This window comes from Strix aluco, chromosome 3, assembly GCF_031877795.1.
Source record: "Strix aluco isolate bStrAlu1 chromosome 3, bStrAlu1.hap1, whole genome shotgun sequence".
Classification (NCBI taxonomy): Eukaryota; Metazoa; Chordata; class Aves; order Strigiformes; family Strigidae; genus Strix; species Strix aluco.
This window is the reverse complement of record NC_133933.1, coordinates 45,683,846-45,702,320: the sequence shown is the minus strand read 5'-3', so window position 1 is coordinate 45,702,320 and position 18,475 is coordinate 45,683,846. Positions and strand designations below refer to the sequence as shown.

General features: G+C 37.7%; 1 protein-coding gene across 5 annotated transcripts in view; it reads right to left on the bottom strand.

Moving 5' to 3' along the window:
* Nucleotides 1-751: 751 nt before the first annotated feature.
* RGS7 (regulator of G protein signaling 7) overlaps nucleotides 752-18,475 on the bottom strand; it is a 245,378-nt gene continuing 227,654 nt past the window's right edge. Inside the window, exons 15-19 of one of the 5 annotated variants that reach the window (XM_074818377.1) lie at nucleotides 15,880-16,066; nucleotides 12,457-12,546; nucleotides 11,138-11,191; nucleotides 10,257-10,337; nucleotides 1,067-1,415 (exon numbers count right to left, since the gene is read on the bottom strand). In XM_074818377.1, coding sequence (XP_074674478.1) covers nucleotides 10,263-10,337; nucleotides 11,138-11,191; nucleotides 12,457-12,546; nucleotides 15,880-16,066 — 406 coding nt within the window. In that variant the 3' untranslated portion in view covers nucleotides 1,067-1,415; nucleotides 10,257-10,262. Of the gene's footprint in view, nucleotides 1,416-10,256; nucleotides 10,338-11,137; nucleotides 11,192-12,456; nucleotides 12,547-15,879; nucleotides 16,067-18,475 lie in introns of all 5 variants that reach the window. The other 4 variants (XM_074818378.1, XM_074818379.1, XM_074818376.1 and 1 more) reach the window with 4 other exon arrangements.

Sequence of the window (18,475 nt, the reverse complement as noted above, 5' to 3'; positions counted from 1 at the left end):
CTATCCAGAGATTATGCTTACTATCCTTACATCACCTCTATCAGTCAAAAGCGCTATTTCTTAGGCCAAGCAGAGATTTCTGGTTCCAGCTCAGTTTAGTTTCAGAAGCTCCATATCTGCTGTCTCATGGGCAACATCTATGTGCTCTCATAAATCTGTCAGTAGGTCTCTGTGTGAGTAACCTTAGTAGTAGACATACAACAGCACACATGAATAGGGCCTTTGAATTAAAATGAGAGCCTCCTGAGTTCCTACCCAAGGTTTGCTCTACAGACAGTATCTTACCACTCCCAAACCACTACCTTTTCAGCTTAAAATGTTGCATTGTATCACAAGTGACAACAAGGAGAAAGAAACCCTGTCCTTCCTATTTAGCAAGTGTACACTTGTGTTCTCAGACAGCTTTGTCCATGTCCATTCCTAAGGAAATGCAGTTCAGTCAATCCGGCCTTGAGTAGCGACTGAATGGCTGTGCAGGCTGCCCTATTACAGAATGGGCCTAGCTTAAAGAAAGGTTTGCTTATGTGATGATGAGCAAGATGGAAAGGTCCCTCTGCTGCTAGCTTGATAAAAAGAAAATAAAAAGTAAATGATAATCAAGAAAGTGTGTTTGATTAGGTGTCACTGAGAGAAAGAAAAGGCCATTTCATGTCACTTTTTAGAAAGCACAAGGTGTGTAACTTTTGGGGATGATTTTGCTCTTGGCTAACCTTCAGATTCAATATTAAAATCTCAAACTTCCCAAAGGAAAGAGATTCTGCATCTTTTAATGAAAGATAAAACAACAATATAAACATACACAAATTTACAGAGAAAGGATCAACTTTAATACATCTGGAATAAAAGGTGTTCTTTTTTAAATATGGTATAAAAATAAATGCAAGAAACATTAACAGAGAATATACAGACAACAGACAAAGACACAGGCTTTCTTTCTCAATGTGAATACATCAGTGAAATGAAACCTTCTGTGCTAATTTATTGTGCAATAAATGTGATGCCATATGTATATTTATTAATATATGCATTTTTTACATTTCTTCCAGTTTTTGATTGACGTATTTTTTTAATAAACTGTGCCTAGCAGAAGCTTTTTTTTCACTGTACTTGAGCTTGCAGAAAATAAAAAGACACAGATCCAGCTTGATATGAAGGAGGAAGTGAGCAGACAGTTTTCGAAATGGAGGCATCGAAAGGCTAGAGAGTCCCTCGGAGTCTGTAATGCCTTAGTATACACAAAAGAAAACAAGTCAGGTCCTTGCTCATGCAACATCTTGTTCTACTGTCCTCTGAGTCAGGCAATCAGTGAGCTACAAAGTATGTATAATGATTTGAGTCTGCTTCCATGCTACAAGGTGATCCTTTTAGTAGGACTGCACTAGACTGGTTAACCTCTTTGATGTGAGCGATTTCCCCTGAGGAAAAGATAAAAACAAAAAACAAAAACAGAAAACAGAGGCATGATCACTGCAAACCTGTTCATCAGCAACCACTTAGTGTTGCCACATCACTGTCAAATAACTAGGGGCACCAACTGGAGTCTGTCAAATCTTAAACCACAGGAAGCCCTTACGCTTAGACACCTGCACTGCCAGCCAGCCAAATTGTTTCACAGAATAAGCCAGCAAATTTAAAGGCCATTTTTGAATGAGATTGCTTTTGGCTGATGAGAAACTAATGTTGAAGTTTTTGCTGTCAGTCATACCCAGAACTTGAATAAGGCTACTACAAGCAAGAGTGCCTTGTGCTACAAAGATGAATGTGCAAACTACGGTAGCTCTGTCACAGAAGACAAAAGACACTTTAAAGTTAAGGTGGAAAGTAAGAGGCAGATTGCTATAGGCAGGAAAGCAGCTTTTTCATGAATGCAGCTATTGGTTTGCTGAGACCGTATTTACTATTTATAAGGAACATTGGTCAGGTGTATTACATGTGACTGCTTAACACTGCTTTGAAGGTGTTTGGATTTCCACATTGTTACTTTCCTCATTGTTCCTCCTGTTGCAAGGATGCAGTTTCAGTTTTTTAGCAAGTTCTTTTAATAAGATATAATGACTGTCCCACAAGAGTTAGGTCTACGGCGTGAAGAGGATGGTGTAGGGCATGTCGCTATGGTATATTTCAGGCAGATTTGAGCTGTATCTGAGCCAGACAAAAGCCATGAAACCACATTACAGGAATTAGCTCCCCTGAGGCTACATAAAAGGAGTTAGCTCTCCCAGGGCCATCCTACTGTGACTCTGATCCAAAAGAGGCAGTGCTGGCACAGCAAGCTTACATCACTCCTCAAAATACCACAGGCATACCCTGATAATGTAACATAAATAGATCATAAAACATTAAATAGAAAGTGGCTCTAACTCTCCAGTTAGATATTTAATACTTACATTTATTGTATTGTTCATTTTAAGTGCACAACTCAGAAAAATCAAACTTTCAAGGAGACTACGGTAAGAAATACTGTAACCATGGAGAGATGCTACATTTTCTGCAGTAAATAGTAAATGAACTTATTCTGCCATATCAATGAGTTGTTAAGTCATCTGCTGTATTTTAACTCAGTGGAATTACACAATTCAATATCTGTTGTCATTATCAATTAAATTTATGCTCACAGGGATCTGCAAGTTGTTTTTGAGCATTTGCTCAAATGCAATATATCAGAGTGGGTCTTCACAAAAGGAAGAATAATTATTTTATTCTTTGTGCTCTGAAATACAAGTTGAACAAATTAGGATGAGTATTTTCCCTACAATATAATTTTGAAAGGAACTCATGATCTGCAGTGTTGGGTTAGACTGCTCATCCATCAGGTTCACCATATCACCTGACAGTATTAATACTCTCTTCTTCAAAAGACAGAAATGTCCTTCCTGGCATGCGCTCTTCTCTGTGTCTAGCTTTAACTGTCACTTTCTACCTACATTAAATTCACAGCTTCTTGACACTTGTTAAACCTTAAATTATGTTTTCCTCTAATGCAACAGGCAAGCTGCTACAGTAAGACATCTTTTCGTTTTAAATAGTCAAAAAAGTCTCAGCAGCTGTGTGGCACTGGAATACAATTTAAAACACCATGTCCAAAATTAAGTGTTTTGTTAGATGATTCATGATTGTCAGACCTGGACATAATCTCAGAAAATATTGAGCATACGCTTATCTTTGCCTTTCATTAAGTTATTTGTGCTTAATTTTACAGGTCTACAGGCCTGGCTACTTTCTGTAAATATGTATGAGTTCCCCTTAGTACTGAACTACATAAACCAGTTAATTTAAACAATTAAACCAGGAATTCTCTATTAGTTATTAAAACAATTTGCTTATTGCTACATTGGAAAGCCGTGAAGGCTCTTGTGGGATAAAATCTGTGAAATATTTTTTTATTCTTATCTGCAACAACTACTTATTTAGGAGTTGTAAATTCCCTGGAATTTTTAGATGAATGATAACCAAATTCTAGCATCTCAGGAATGAATTGTGATATCACATAAACTAGGAAGTTTTGACCTAAAAACTAGTTGTTAGTTAGTTGATCTGACTTGTATAATCTTATTCTACGTATTATTTGAATTTTCCCCTATAGGCACAGTGAGCTGTCATGAAAAATTTTTTCTGTATTCTCCATCACTTGCTCCCTGGATATTGCTGGTCTTTGGATACTTTGTCTCCTAGGCCCTACAGTGATCAGGATTTCTCTGGATGGTCCTCTCCTCCACCTCCCCTCCCTGCCTCGGAGAATATTACACTTCTTATAGATAAGAAGTCTCCATCTGAACAACAGCGTATGCTCTTTTTCCAGGTATTAGTAGTTCTAATTTATCTTATAGTTGGAAAAGTGACAGCTTAGAAGATACACCCTCCTTAAGAGATCTTCTTCCATGTTTACTCTAAATCATACTTAGTTCTCTGATTGGGAAAATAATACACCGAAGGCATAGCAGCCCCAAATACAGAATTATCCTACCTTTTTATTCAGATCAGCAGGGATTTGTTATTTTCCAGTTTACAGAATATTTCTTTCAATGTCTGTTCCAGAGTATACTTTTACTTTAGCTCTGTATAGTAGGGTTTTGTAATTATCACTTCTAGGAGATTTCCAGATTTACTCAATTTACAGACTGATGTAAGGATCATCCCTTGTGGGTCATAATTTAAGATCTGAGCCTAGCTATTTCTTTCAGATACAATGCTAATAGCATTTCCATAAACCAAATTTTGATTTGGGAAACTACATTAATGGGCCAGTTTTGAGATGTGTAGCATATGAGTCATCACACATAGGAAAAAGTTTCCTCTGCCAATAAGATTAAAGAACAATTGGAAAAAAGTGTCGGAGGAAGTAGTTGATAGTTGTCTGAAGAATGATCCTTAATATTTTCAATATATTCTTGCCATCAACATTTAGGAGCATATGGCCAAATTCTAAACAGGATTAGGATTTTTGGCTGTATTGGTGCACTTTGGACACATGAATTGAAACTATTTAACAATTTTACTAATAATACACAAGCCAAAATGAAACCCCACATTACATAACCTGAGAAGGGAGTCAGAGTATGAGGAAGCAGCACAGCAGTTGGAGTGAACATCTAAGAATACGAAATCCATTGACCTCAGTGTTCAGTCCCTACGTTAATGTATTAACTGTTTAACATAGAGTTGTCCTTCCAACTGTACTTTTAGAGAATTTAGGGGAAAAATTTCAAAATCATGGGCAGATGTATGAGCTGCTAAAAATACAAACATGTTGACTGACCTATTTAAGCAGCATGACACTAACACCTCAAATAATCCAGCAAACAAGTCAGCAACCACCTCAGTACGTATGTGGCTTACAAGAAATCAATATGAAATGTATATAGGGGCTAGAGCTGAAATGTATGGTAGAGGAAGATCAGGTCTTTTCCTTTTAGAAGATTAACTATCTTCGTTTCTGCTAAGCAACCTCAATGGCACCTTTTTCATGTTTCCTTATTGCCAGTGCAGATGCTACTCCCCAGGACCGATACTGGTAGAACTAGAAATGAGAACTCCATGCATCTGATTGGGAAACAGGGAAACAGGGTGAACCCCGCTGTGAGCAAAATGAGATGCAGAGGAAGAATTGACCCTCCTTGCTCTCACTGTTCCCCATCTGCTCATGTGCGACACACCTGCAGCACTCCAACAGCTTGGCCAGCACCGGCAGGGAAAGCTCCCAAGTGACATCACAGTGCACCGCACACAATGTCGGTGTATAAACAGCCCCTGACAGAAACATATCTGGAGAGGCACAGGAGCAGAAACAGTAAGACCCTTTCCAAGATTAGGCAGCCCTTACTCCTCTAGCATGGGGGACTTGCTTTAGCACCACTCACGGGGTCAGAATTCTGCTTTGATTTCCACTGCCGCACAGGACGCTGCTCTCAGCCACCTATGCAGGTGTTTCAGACATGTGAGAAAGGGGAGGAGGTTAGCATTTACTGAATTTGGGGCACAAGTTGTCAGCACAGCTGCAGGACTAAGTGGTTGCATGTGCAGGAAAATCCTTCTGCCTATCACAGGGATTTGCAGTCCTCTGTTCATTTCTTATTAGGACCGTAGAGTTTCTTGGAGCAGTCCGTATACAGGAGGCAGTGGCTGAGCAACTGTGTTCCTATTTTGGCTCATTCCAAACTGGGTGACACTCTCAATTTCTTTCTCCTTTCACACCAATCTTTACATTTACTGATGAGCTGCTCTCATTTGTGTTTAACCTACAAACTCTTGCCAGATGGGGTAGTATGAACTTGAATAACTATCTGAAGTGTGGGGTAGCACACAAGATTTTCCAAGGCACCAATGCACTAGACAAATATTTTTAGTGCATTTGTTCTAGACCTGACCTCTTAGATTTCTATACCTCTCTGCAGTTCTCATTCTTGAAAATAGCTTAAGGCTCAGGTAGATGTTTATCAACTGGGAAATGGCAGACACTGGCCTAATACCTGAACGGTACGCGCTGGCTGCTCACTTAGACGAACCTGGCTGTGCAAGTGCTACTTCTCAGATCTTCTCTTCCAGCACAGAGCACAGCAGCTTAGCTCCAGGCACTGCAGAACAGGACAAGGAGGCCAGTCTTCACTGGTGTGTCCTATGGATGCTGGTTTTTATTTTCCTCATTAGCCTGGACATCATTCCTAAAAAAATTCTAAGACTAGATTTTTGGACTAAATTTTTAGTCCAAAATAAAAATCTCAATTATTTCATCAATTTTTTAAAGTCAAATATCAATAACCCATCTCTTTACTGAAAGGTAAAAAGCCTTCATTTCTACAAATACTTATTTTTGTTATTGTTTTGTATTTGTCAAATAAGAAGCTCTGTGATTTTTTTCTGACTAGCTATTTTTTGGTTTAAATTTTAGGAATAACCTGTAAGTAAATTCAAAAGTCCAATTAGGATTTCTTCCATGACTGTACATTGAACATGACGTTCCACAGCTGATACTGCATTGAAGTTCATTCACAATGCTATGCTCGAGAAAAATATATCCCTTGGCAGGATTTCAGGGCTAGATGGACTTTTGATGTGGAACAGTAGGGCCTTGTGTTTTACCAGTTCATATAGAAAAATTTATTGGTTAACAGATGAAATTAATATAATATCTGCCTTGTTTCTCAATAAAGGGACAGATCTTAACATATTTGCTATGTCATGTTACGTGACATTGGACTGAGTCTGTGAAAATGTGCTGTGTTCAATGACCTTCACATTTCACATCTCATGCACAAAATGGTCTTATGTTGCTGGTTTGGAGGGGGAAAATATCAAAGGACATTGGTCAGCAAGTTCTTTCAGCTAAGTGGGAGAAGGCAGATGGACACGGTACGGATAATGTAAGATATAATGGTTTTAAACTCAAAGTTATTAAATGGGGTCTTGTTTATGAGGTTATGAGTGAAGATAATTATCAACTGATGGCTCTCTAGTTTAATATATGAATCGAGTTTGGTCTGGCTGTATTTCCATAAAACATCACAAACTTGCAACAACCACATCTTTTGCCTTCCCTATAACTGGGCAGCAATAGATAAAACTCTAACACTGACAGGGGCATCTCAAGCCTTCACACCACGTGATGATCAAGTGTGTCACCCCAGGCAGCTCTGAGGAGGGAGACTGAACCTTTTTGCCCTGTGAACTTGGTTCCTGGTGGGACAAGAAAATTTGCATGGGGTGGAAATGAAATTAGCTTGCCCCCCTTGCATTGAGATGTCTTTGTTTCAGGCTTCCAGACTGGTGATCACAGCTAAGCACCAGGATAGTGCTCACAAAGGTGTTCTGCTCAGACTACCAGTCTGCCACTGTCACAAATCCTGAATTCCTGAAAGGAACTCTTTGCTCTCATCAACATTATCAGTGAATATTCAGCTGTTTTCTTCTCTGCAGATGTTATACTTGAGGTAGAGGAAGTTCCTGATTGTTAATTTTTTTTTTTATATGGATTTTTTTCCCCATGTGAATTCCTCAAAAGAATTTCAGTTTTTAAATTCAGTTTTTAAAAATAGCTGATTTCCCTCTCTCTACTACTGTAGCAAGCAATGACATTCTCCTGCTCCCTGACTTACACATTTAGCTTCCCTATTCGCTTCCTTGGGGAGCTGCAGGTGACTAGAACTTAATTATTCCCAAAGAGAAACCTGAGGGGCTGAGCACAGAGCACACTGTCACTGCTCCCCATGCCTCTCAGTCAGAGGCATGACACTTGTGGTTGCCTCCAAGACAATGTGGTGTTACTCCAAGACAATGGACTTATCCAATGGCATCATTCCAGTAGTGCTGAAGTGTATGTGCTCTGTATTTTCATGCAATACCCATGAGTGTGAATAAGTGAGGCAAACCAAGAATATCTGTGCTTACTACTCAGAGATACACTATAAAGTGTTTGGTAATAAATATTACATATAGCAAATGACAGTTTGCTATTACTTTATCTATATTGTACGTGAATGCAGACCTGTTTCTTACACTATTCATGTTGTCTGTTGCAGACTGCCAAAGGCATTAGCAATTTTGCACTAATAGCTAATGTTTTTAAGCTGAGCATTTAGGGCTTTCATAAAGTGCACCAATTTATTGGAAGTTTTCTGGAAAGAAAACTCTCCAATGTCAAAGAAAAGCAGAGCTGAGCCTAGGGGTTTTTTTTGTGTATATAGCTCTACTTCTATTTTTTCCCCATCAGACTAGAATAATGACTCATTATATTAGGTTATTTCAACTTAATTCAAGGAATAGTACCGATTAACAGCACAGTTTAACAAATGCATTCTGTAGGAAGTATAACCCACTTTCAATTATTATTGATCAGGAGCCTCTTATAGTCTCCATCTTAACAAATCAGGTTATGAATTACAAGGTCATCTTCTTAGGTTCAGTCCCTAGACAGAACCAAGGTTACTGGGGTTTTTTTTAAACACTTCAAATGGAAAAAACCTGAAGTCCAATTTAGTTCAATACAAACCCACTTTGACACAAGTGAGAAAAGAAACAGTGAAAATTAGTCTACATTTTCTAAATCATCAGAGGAGAAGAGAAACTGTAATTTTCATCTTACTAAATCATTCAGAGATGACAGCATTTATCCAGGTTGTAGAAGACCTGTTTCACACCTATTTTCTGTATTAATCAGAAGAACAAATCTATACCACAGTCCCTCACTTCACAGTTGAATAAGTTGATCAGTACACTGTAGGATACTCTGAGAAACATTTCCCTCATCCCTGCTGGTTGGAACCAGGGTAGATAATTACATATTAGAAACTCATCATAACTGAGAACAAGAACGGAAGAACAAGGATGCCTGGTGGCAAGGGGTCCTGGGGCAGTGGGTGATGTGAATTCAGTCAGCTTGGAGAAAAGGTTTGCACTTGAGCACCCTGACATTCTGGATTAATTTGCAAGCCTCAGAGCTGCCGATCTAATAGAGAATATAGATCTAGCAGTGACGTGTTACTTTTATACCTGACCCGACTTGACAGACTCCACCCGGATTCACAGGTAGTAGTTTGAGGAAAAGCAAAACCACAGTTTTTATTTTATAGCTTGCTCTGTGAAAAAAGAATTGCCCTCTTCTACTGAAGTACTAATGCTTCACATCCAGAAATCCTCGTTCCCATTTCTAGCTCACAGATGGTTTATTGGGCCTGTCTTGCATCTCTGGCATCCTGCTATTCTGGTACTTCTGCCCTGAGATTAGCACGATGAAAATCGGGCACGCCTGCAGGGCATAATGCTCCAGTGTTTGTGCACAGAACTGCTGGTTTATTGGTAACGCTGCTCTGAGAGGGATTATCAGAGACTCGCTTTAGTGCCTCCCAGTCTGTCTTCACTTTTTCCCTTTTTGTGCTGTATTCTGCTCACATCTGTCTGCGGCTTGCTATTTCTCTCCTCATAACCACCTGTGTACATACTCTTTACCAATTCCTGATCTGTGGGCTGTTTAAACTCCCATGAACAAACCTAGTTATTGCAGCTTGCCAGGCACTGTCACTGAGAAAAAGCCTGGCTCTCAGAGGACCCAGATGCACTATCTACTCTCTACACTCTCTTTTATTAACATAGTCTCTTTTATTAATATGGAACTTCCTATGGAATTATCATGTCTAATATTATCATGTACAATGTTGTTTTATAGATCAACCTGCTTAGACAACACACAAATCACACTGCAACATGCTATGGCAACACCACCATGCAAAATATAGGGGTTTTTGTTTCAAACATTGGGATAGTTTCCTTTGTGGCTGTTTATTTACTTTTTAGTGTCCTTTACTGACTTTGTTCCATTGAATCCAAATTTCTTCCTGATTACAGTGGATTCAAAGCATATTACAGGAAGCCTTTACCTATAAGAAAGTAGTTAAAGAATTACAGTTTTGTTTTAACATGTGAGATATTCCCACAGCCTTACAAAACTTTGTTCTTTCACTGCATTTGTTTCTTTTTTTGATTAGAAAGTATACACATATACATATATATTTTTAAATACTTCAGGAAATACTCATGAGTCTCATTATACAGGAGGCAGTTTCTGAGAACTGCTTCTCCTTCCCTAGAAACTAGAAAACAAAAACCATGATCTTTGCTGAAAGCTCTCATATTTTTCATTTCAACGCACACAGCTCCACTAACCAGGTCACAGAAAAAGCCACGGACGCACACACACACAGCAGCGTCACCTGCACAATTCAACAGACAATGCAGACAAACTTGAGTATAATCCAAGATCTTTCTACCTCTTTTCATAACAGGTTAGTGCTCGCCCTCAGTGTTGGTGTACAGTTTTTATGGCATGGGAAAATAGGGATGTTTCTGCCCTACAAAAATAAATGCGTTGAATGCTTTAGTTTGAACTTTCACAATGTTAAAAAAAAATCCAAAGAAACTGGATAAGTAGAAAGAATCCCACATATCAGGAAATCAGTGGATCTTTTGGCAGGTGGCAAGAGAATGCCCACAGCAAATTTACCAGCCTTCATTTCTTTACCTTCATGAAATAGCTTTCGAAAATTATATATTAAAAAAAAAAATCAGTTCTTGTAGTCCATTATCAAAATGAAATCCCAATCAAACCCTTGCGCATCATCAGCATGAATTCTTTGGTCCTGAAGAAGCTGTGCTAGACATTAAGGAAGATGGGGAAATTGTTACTGTTTATTTTTCCCTGTGCCCAATTAAAAAAACATAGGACAAACTCTTTTTTAGTAAAATAAAAAGGAGACAGGTTGGAACTCCAATGTATTCAAACCGTGTTAGACTTAATATTTTGGGAGGCACCAGAAAAAGGAACAACATCAAGCAAGTTTTCACAGATTCTTTACTACAATTAAAAAAAAAAAAGTGACAAATTTCATGCTTCCTAATGCAAAAAGCATGACTCCCAAAGGTCCATTCCTCCATGTGTGACTACTGAGGTCAGTGGGAAAGGGACTGGGGAGGAGGGGTTGTAATGAAAGTACATTATAAAGCTGTCATTCCTAGGAAAATTCATAAACTGTGATGAATACACTTTTAACTGTCAGGTTAGAGAGGCGAAAAGGGAAAGTAGGGATCAGTGAGGGGGAGGGGAGAAGGATGTCCCATCAGGTTTACTAGTCTTCCGAGGCAACAAACTTACCACATTGCGTGTGAATTTCTCAAAAGATGTTCGACGATCCAGAGTGTGTTCCAACTTAAATTTAAAATAAAAAAAAAACAAAAAACAACAGAAACAAAAAGAAAAAGGAGGGGAAAAAGAAAAGCAAGAAAAAATGGAGTAGAAAAGAAGGATCGATGAAACAATGGACTGCAAAACAAAGTTTGTATAAATCAGGAAGCAAACACAGGTATGAAGCTGTAATGGGACTCTGCAAAACAGAGGATGGGCAAAGCAGGTATAGTATTTGACAAAAATAATTTTTCAGAGGGATCAAACTGGTTTTAATTTAAAAGAAAAACTGAAAATAAAAAGAAATAATGAAGTGCACATCTTGTGTTAATGAACTGACATTCACAAACTTAAGGACTTCACACGGACAGTTGTAGCTTTCTGGTATTTTCAACATCTCTCTCTATATTGGATCTTCAGAAATCAATGTTTGAACAAAAAACAAAATCACACAGTACTTTCATAGAATTTTAGGTTGTCATTATAAACAATAGAATGCTACGGTGTTAATAACTACCTTGCTCCAATAACGATCGGGACCCTGATTTTGCAAGGCACAGGGCTCCCAGCTGATTCTAGGAGATTACTATTTAGAGCCCACTAATAAAATTATTTATCATTATAGAAATCTGCATTGCACAGCTGCTCCACATACTCTGGGCTGTGTCTCTTCAGAACTCATTTCGTAATCTGGACTTTTCTAAGCATATATTACATACCAAGATATGAGCCTCTGTTTGCCGAAGTGTGACATGATCAGTCTTTCAAGTCAGATGCCTAACCTACTCAAAACTATTCATGTAAGGGGAAAGAAACAGAATTAGGAAGCCCCTATATTTATAGTTGAAATTAGAAGTTATTCATATGAATAAGATTGTTTCTAAACACATTCTGTAGTTTTATAGGTGGAATAAAGAGAACAACAATTATTACATAAGCAAACTTGCAAACATGAAAGACTATTCTTCTGGGATTTTATTTTATTTTTTAATGTATTTGTAAAGCACTTTGCAATTTAAGGTGCTTCATAACAGAGAAACAGTACAATATGGGATGTAAAAATAAAAATAAGTTTTGCTAGATTAACTTATTGAAACATGCCCGCATGCAGGATATATACACATATATGTATATTGAACTCCTGTGTGTATGTGACCCTCCAAACACGCCAAGCTGGTCACCTACCAGATATCCAGTTGCACTGGCACAGGGGAGAGAAGACTGAGTATTGTTGCAAACATAACCACCGCTTTGCACAGTGGCAAGACAAAGGCAAGATGGACCAATACCTTTTTCTTGGCCTGTAGCAGCTCCTGGTAGGCACTGGATCGTATAAAACGAGGATAAGAATCACTTTTCATCAGTTTGTAAATGTGCTCCTGAAAGCGAAAGAAGGAGCTTTTACTCCCGTAGAAGAAGACATACGTAAAATGGGAGGCAGTCATATATGTTTTAGTTGTGGAATGTATACCATCTAGCACTACGTTGAATAGGAAGTCTTATGGGATAGCAGGTTGCAGTTCTGAAGCTAAGGCTGAATTGCTAATGGCTCTTTACTTTTAAAGCAGAAATCCCACTTATTTTTCATGTATAAAGAACACGACACACTTTTCTTTAATTTATAGTCCCCATTTCCGCTATGGAATTATTTTTCTAAGAATTTGCAGCTGGGTCCTAGCTTAAGGACCAGCTTCAAACCTCCCTTACATTAGTCAGTTTAGCTAAGTGACTAAAGCAGGACCTGTGGATCCTTCATCAGATTTTCTGAATTAGTTTCTGGAGATGCTTTCCTACTTCATAGGCTGGGAAAAAGTCCTAGGTTTCTAATTCAGCACCACAAATAAGTGTTTAAGTTAGGGAGGATATCCCTTGGCTACTCTCGAAAACATCCTTTGACAGATGTTTAGTCTGCTGTCCAGCTGACCATATAAAAGGAAAATACATATGCAAATTAAAAAACATTTCCAGGCTAATCTAATTTCCAAGATATTTATTCTTCAGAGGCCTATGAAAATTTGGAAACCCTTATGCAGAAAACAAATGACACAGGCAGTTTATAGAGCTTTTCTTTTTGCAGCATTCTCATTACTGTAAAATGTGAAAAACTAAAAATCTATGATGTAGGACACTTTATAGTTCTAGTTCTAGCTATAATGTTAGGAAAGAGATTTGTAGAAAAAACAATTGGAGTAGGAAATACTCTCCAAAATATTTTTTTAAAATCCAATGAATTGTGTTAGCTATTTTTGTTTTAGTTTTTACTCAAAATCTACATTTTACTATAGGAAACTTGTAGTACAGCAATAAGAAAACAGCAAAAAAACCCTGTAAATTAAATACTGTTTCTCAGCTTGGTATTGCATAAAATCAGTGAATAAAAAACCACAACAAACGACCTTGCTTGAAAATTATGGCAAGGTAAAATTAAAGCTGATTTTTAACTTTTGTTGTGTTAGAAGCTCTAGAAATGATTCTAAGTGCCTTTCATGTATTTCTTGCACTAAGTAGAGTAATTCTGATGTATATTCAGAACTTAGGCTTGTTCATTTGGGGAGTTTTTATTGCACTCAGTTTCTAAGAAAGCAGCCAATGCAGCCAACAGAGAGCAGAAAGGACTCTGCTCCTGTTGTACGTTATCAGTGGTGATGGGCATTAAAATGTTATTTCTGTGCAAAAACCAACCCTGTAAAAGAAAGAATAAATTAGGCTGTATTAGTAATGTTAATGTACACATTGGTCAGTAATCAAGGCTGGATGTTATTTAGCACAATTGGTCTATTTTTACTTATGTATCACTCTCATTTGACATGGAGCTCCGTGGTGCCATCTTTCAAGTCCAGCAATGCTTTTCAAAACATTTTTAACCACAAGTAAATGACCTGCTGGCTGCCAGAATGGCTTATAAGTGGTCTCTTTCCCAACTGGCAGGCCGTAAAGAGCCTGTTGCAGAGGCAGAGCCCTAGTCCTGACAAAACCCTGCCACTTCAGGTGGGGCACTCTGTAAAGGTCCTAAAGCTTCAAGTCAGAACACGGCAGGTAGAGTCTCCCCCTTTTCCCAGAGAAATGGAGCCTTCCAGGTTCAAGCTGTATGCTGAACTGGATCAAATAAGCAGAGGTCTGACAGGAGGAAAAGTCCTTCTTTCATAAAGACTGAATACTCCATATCTTTCATAAATAAAGGAAAAACAAAAAAAGAGATCTGGAAATAAAATGGTGTTGAAATTTTATACCTATTAAAAAAAAAAAAAAGTAAATTGGATACTGGCAAGGAATTTAATTGTCCTTTCCTGACTCAACTGCAAAGACATATTTTTTTTAAACCTTTAATCTTGCTAGATTGTTTATTTCTGTAACTTATGTCTTTGCTATACTCTGCATTCCTAAATCTCCAGGGGGTCAGCAGATGCAAGCAAAAATGGTGTGTTTAGCTTAACATAGAGTACTTCAAAACAGTGGGTATGATATAGTGTCTAATGAAAACTTTACTGTTGCATCATAGGTTGCTATTCTCATGATGGCAAAATGAAAAGGTGGTAGAATTATTCCTCCTCCTATTTAGGGCAAAGGCACTTTCCCAAAAAGTAGAAAGCCCTGATTCAATTCCCTTCTCTCCTTTGCAGGACTTGCAGCAGCATCTCCTGATTCCCAAGATGGTGACCTAATAATCAAGCTGTAGGAAATTTTGAAGGGATATGATCGCAATCTCTCCTTTTGACACCATTTCACTTTGCATTAATAATTAAATTTTCATCACTGGGCCACTGATGAAAAAGGGAGGATGGTACTGGTTCTACTACTTTTACTGTGAATCCAATTATTTTCTATTGCTTTTCTCAGAACTCTGCAAAGATGAAATATTAAGTTATAAGTCACATGAAGTGTTACATTTAATACAGAAGCACTTGTTTTTTCTTCTGAGAAAAAACGAGATTTGTATTGTACCACTTTTTTTTTTTTTTTTTTTTTTAACTTCCAATGTCAAAAATGTAAGTATTTTCATAAACCTAGCTCTGGTCAAAAGTATCTTTTGATGATGGTACTCAAACTGTGACTAAATCAGACCTCCCAAAAGCCAAATAAGACATTTACAGACAGTTCTTTACTGCTGTAATACTGATTATCAAAGATCTTTAGGATCTTTGCCCAATGTACTGTAGATAGTAGTTTAATAAGGTATAGAGTATACAACACCTGTGAAATACGATACTTCTGCACAAGCTGTCACAAAATGTTATTTCTCACATGGGTCATATTCTTTTCATGATGGGAACCTATGACTCCTATAAATGATAACAACTTTTATTGGACATGCATTGAGAGAAGAGACATTGAGCCTCTACCAAGAGAAGTCTTTCAGAGACAGATGTTGAGAACTAGAAATCAATCTCTGTGTGTGGGAAGCTTTTATCTTAATGTAACTGAATAAGAAAATTAAGAAAACAGGAACATGAAAATGTAATTTTCACTGCGCTGTATGCTTTGCTCTATTTGAAGCCCACTTGAAGACTCTATATCAGGCACAAGTTTCATGAAGAGTTTTAATAATTCATAGACCACGTGAAAGCAAGAATGTTACCCATTTCATTGCCAAAATAGCATTTTAGAAAACAGAACATTGCCATTTAATTCCCAAATATATCTTATTTTATGTATATAGATTTCACTAGTCAATATTCTATTTCAAAATTCCCTAAACAGGATTGAAAACTGACCTGAGCGTCTTCAAATGTATATCTTCCAGCGTCCTTTACATTCTGTGTGGTTTTGTCATAACTTTTTGAATCTAGATTGATAGCGCTGGGTGCACCTGGAGCAAGAAATTCTAGCCAGATTTCTTGGACGCGAGCAGGAACTTCACGGATAGGCCTCTTCTTCAGGTCTTCTACTGCTAACCAGAACCTATGGCACAATATAGCATTTTGACTTCCAATTCAGTATAATCATTAATGAAGTGCTCACACTCTTTGCTCGTAAAAAAAATGAAGTAACTGAAGGCTTAATCTAAAACATGCTAAAATAAGAAACCCCTGTGATTTTATGTTGGGATCAGCATTCTGGTATACTGTTTCAGGTAATCAATCCACCTTAAGAAGCAATTTTTAGAAGTTTCTTCATGAGATGGGTGGGAAATCCTTCATTACTTATGTATGGGTAACTTGTTTATGGGAAGGTTTCCATTTAACTGGAGTTAAACTGAGAATTCATTTCACCTGAACCACAAGGCCTATATCACTTACAAACCTATTGCTTTTTGACATTCCTTCAAAAGCTAGTAAGAACATATGTTCTTGCTATCTACATGAATCTCTCTGAGTCCTGCTAAACGACAAACTGTGTAACTGTAATTTTGGTACTATTACTCCATAAATCATGTACAAACTGGAAAAGTATTTGTTTTGCTCACTAGAATTTAATTTCTTTCTTCAGAATTGCATTTCTATGCATATCTTTACTAAAATGCTGAATGAAAATACCCATTCTCTCTTCACTGCTGCTGAGCAAACCAGTATCAGGCAGCCACATACAGTGCAGGCCAATTCATTGTATCTTCACTCAGTCTGGAGCAGGATCACTAAAAAGGTCTTGAGCACTTTGTGATCACAGCTAGCTAGCTATAAGCTTTGATATTCACTTTTCATTTGCTATTATGATTGTTTTATTATTATTTCTTCTGTGGGTGTTCAGACTCTCTCACTGCACAAAATAATTCTAAATTCAACTAGTATCCCATGCTTAGACATGGTGCAGACCACTTAAGTTTTTCCCCCCAAGAGTTCAACTAAAGTTTGACTTTGTTAAATAAGCACTATATACCATTGCAACTTTTCATTATTTTTTTGGCACAGCTGATCCTATGAAACAGATAAGTAGAATCTTGAAGTGAGTTAACTGAAATAAATTGGATTTTACAAGGCTGACAAATAATTTGGGTGCACCTTTAAAATGTGGTTCCAGTCTGCTTACACTGGGAGATCAAATTGAGCTCTCTTAGCTTTAGTTAAACAGGGATCGGATAGGGGAGAGAAACAGTGGAACTGTGGTCAGACCCCCCAAGAAAGCAAAATGACACCATCCTCAATCCAAATTCTAATATAGTTATTGCAACAACTCTTAAGAGAAGGTAGTAAAGCACAGCAAAGAGAACCTTACAGTATTTCTCCTATAAGACATTCTTCACTTGAGATGATTTACCTTCCAGGAAGCAATTAGCCCTTCACAGTCCTGTTTTGAAACTCCTTTGTGGCACAGAGGGAAGGAGACCATGCTCATCGCTCAAGTCATTATAGTCAGCTTCACTCTACTGAGATGACTATTTTAGGTATTTCTACACTCTTAAATTTCCATAGTATCTAAGCACAATCTTTCTGTCTATTGATCTCTTAAGATTCTCCAAGAGACAGAGAGTAACGTTGTCCCAGTTTTGCAAATATATTAATAATGTAATAAATTACTGTGGTTTCTCCAAGGTCACAAAGGGAGTCTGTGCTGACAGAAGAACTTCAGTTTCAAAAATTCTGGGTAGCGTCACTTATCTCTATGAAATGCAATGTGAATTGGACATAGATCTGCACAGAGCCTGAGGATGTATTCTGAGAATCTGCTGGCAATGCAGTAAGAATAGAGGCCTCATAACTCAAGTTTAAAAACCACACAGCTCACAAACTCTAATTCAGTTCACTCTGCCAAATTTGGACAACCTACTTTGGTTTCCTTAAGCTGCTTTTGATATTTGCATTTAAAAGTGTATATCCTGCAGTGCTAACCCTTCAAATGCATCTTCTGGGACTGACTGATTACTCATGTGTATCAAAGTCAGGTAAGGAACAGAAAAATGAAAGGGAAGGATGTTCTTTATAAACACACATTTTCTATCACCCTGCAGACATCCTGAGGATCTCGCTCAAAGCTGTCACATTCTTGTTTGTTTCATTGTATCACTGCCAATACTTCGGGAAGTCACCACAAACATGCCTTAGGATGCTGTTTTCTTTTGCAAGTAAACTGTTTCCATATAGTAGGTTATACTCAATTATGGGGAAATAGATGGGAGATAAATTTAACTTCTTTTGAGGAAACATTCAGCTTCCAGCATAGAATAGGCAGGTTGTATAGACATCCATACAGGCTGAACTCCAGCTCCTTGATTAATTTTATTTTACTAAATATAGAAACCTCCATAAAAGTGGGAAGGAAATGTTGATTTGTGCAGTATGTTATGTCTAGTGTGCTTACTTTACAGCCAACACACATTTTAACATTTTAATCTACTTACTGGTCTTTCAAGAAAAAATGCCTGCCCTGCTCCCA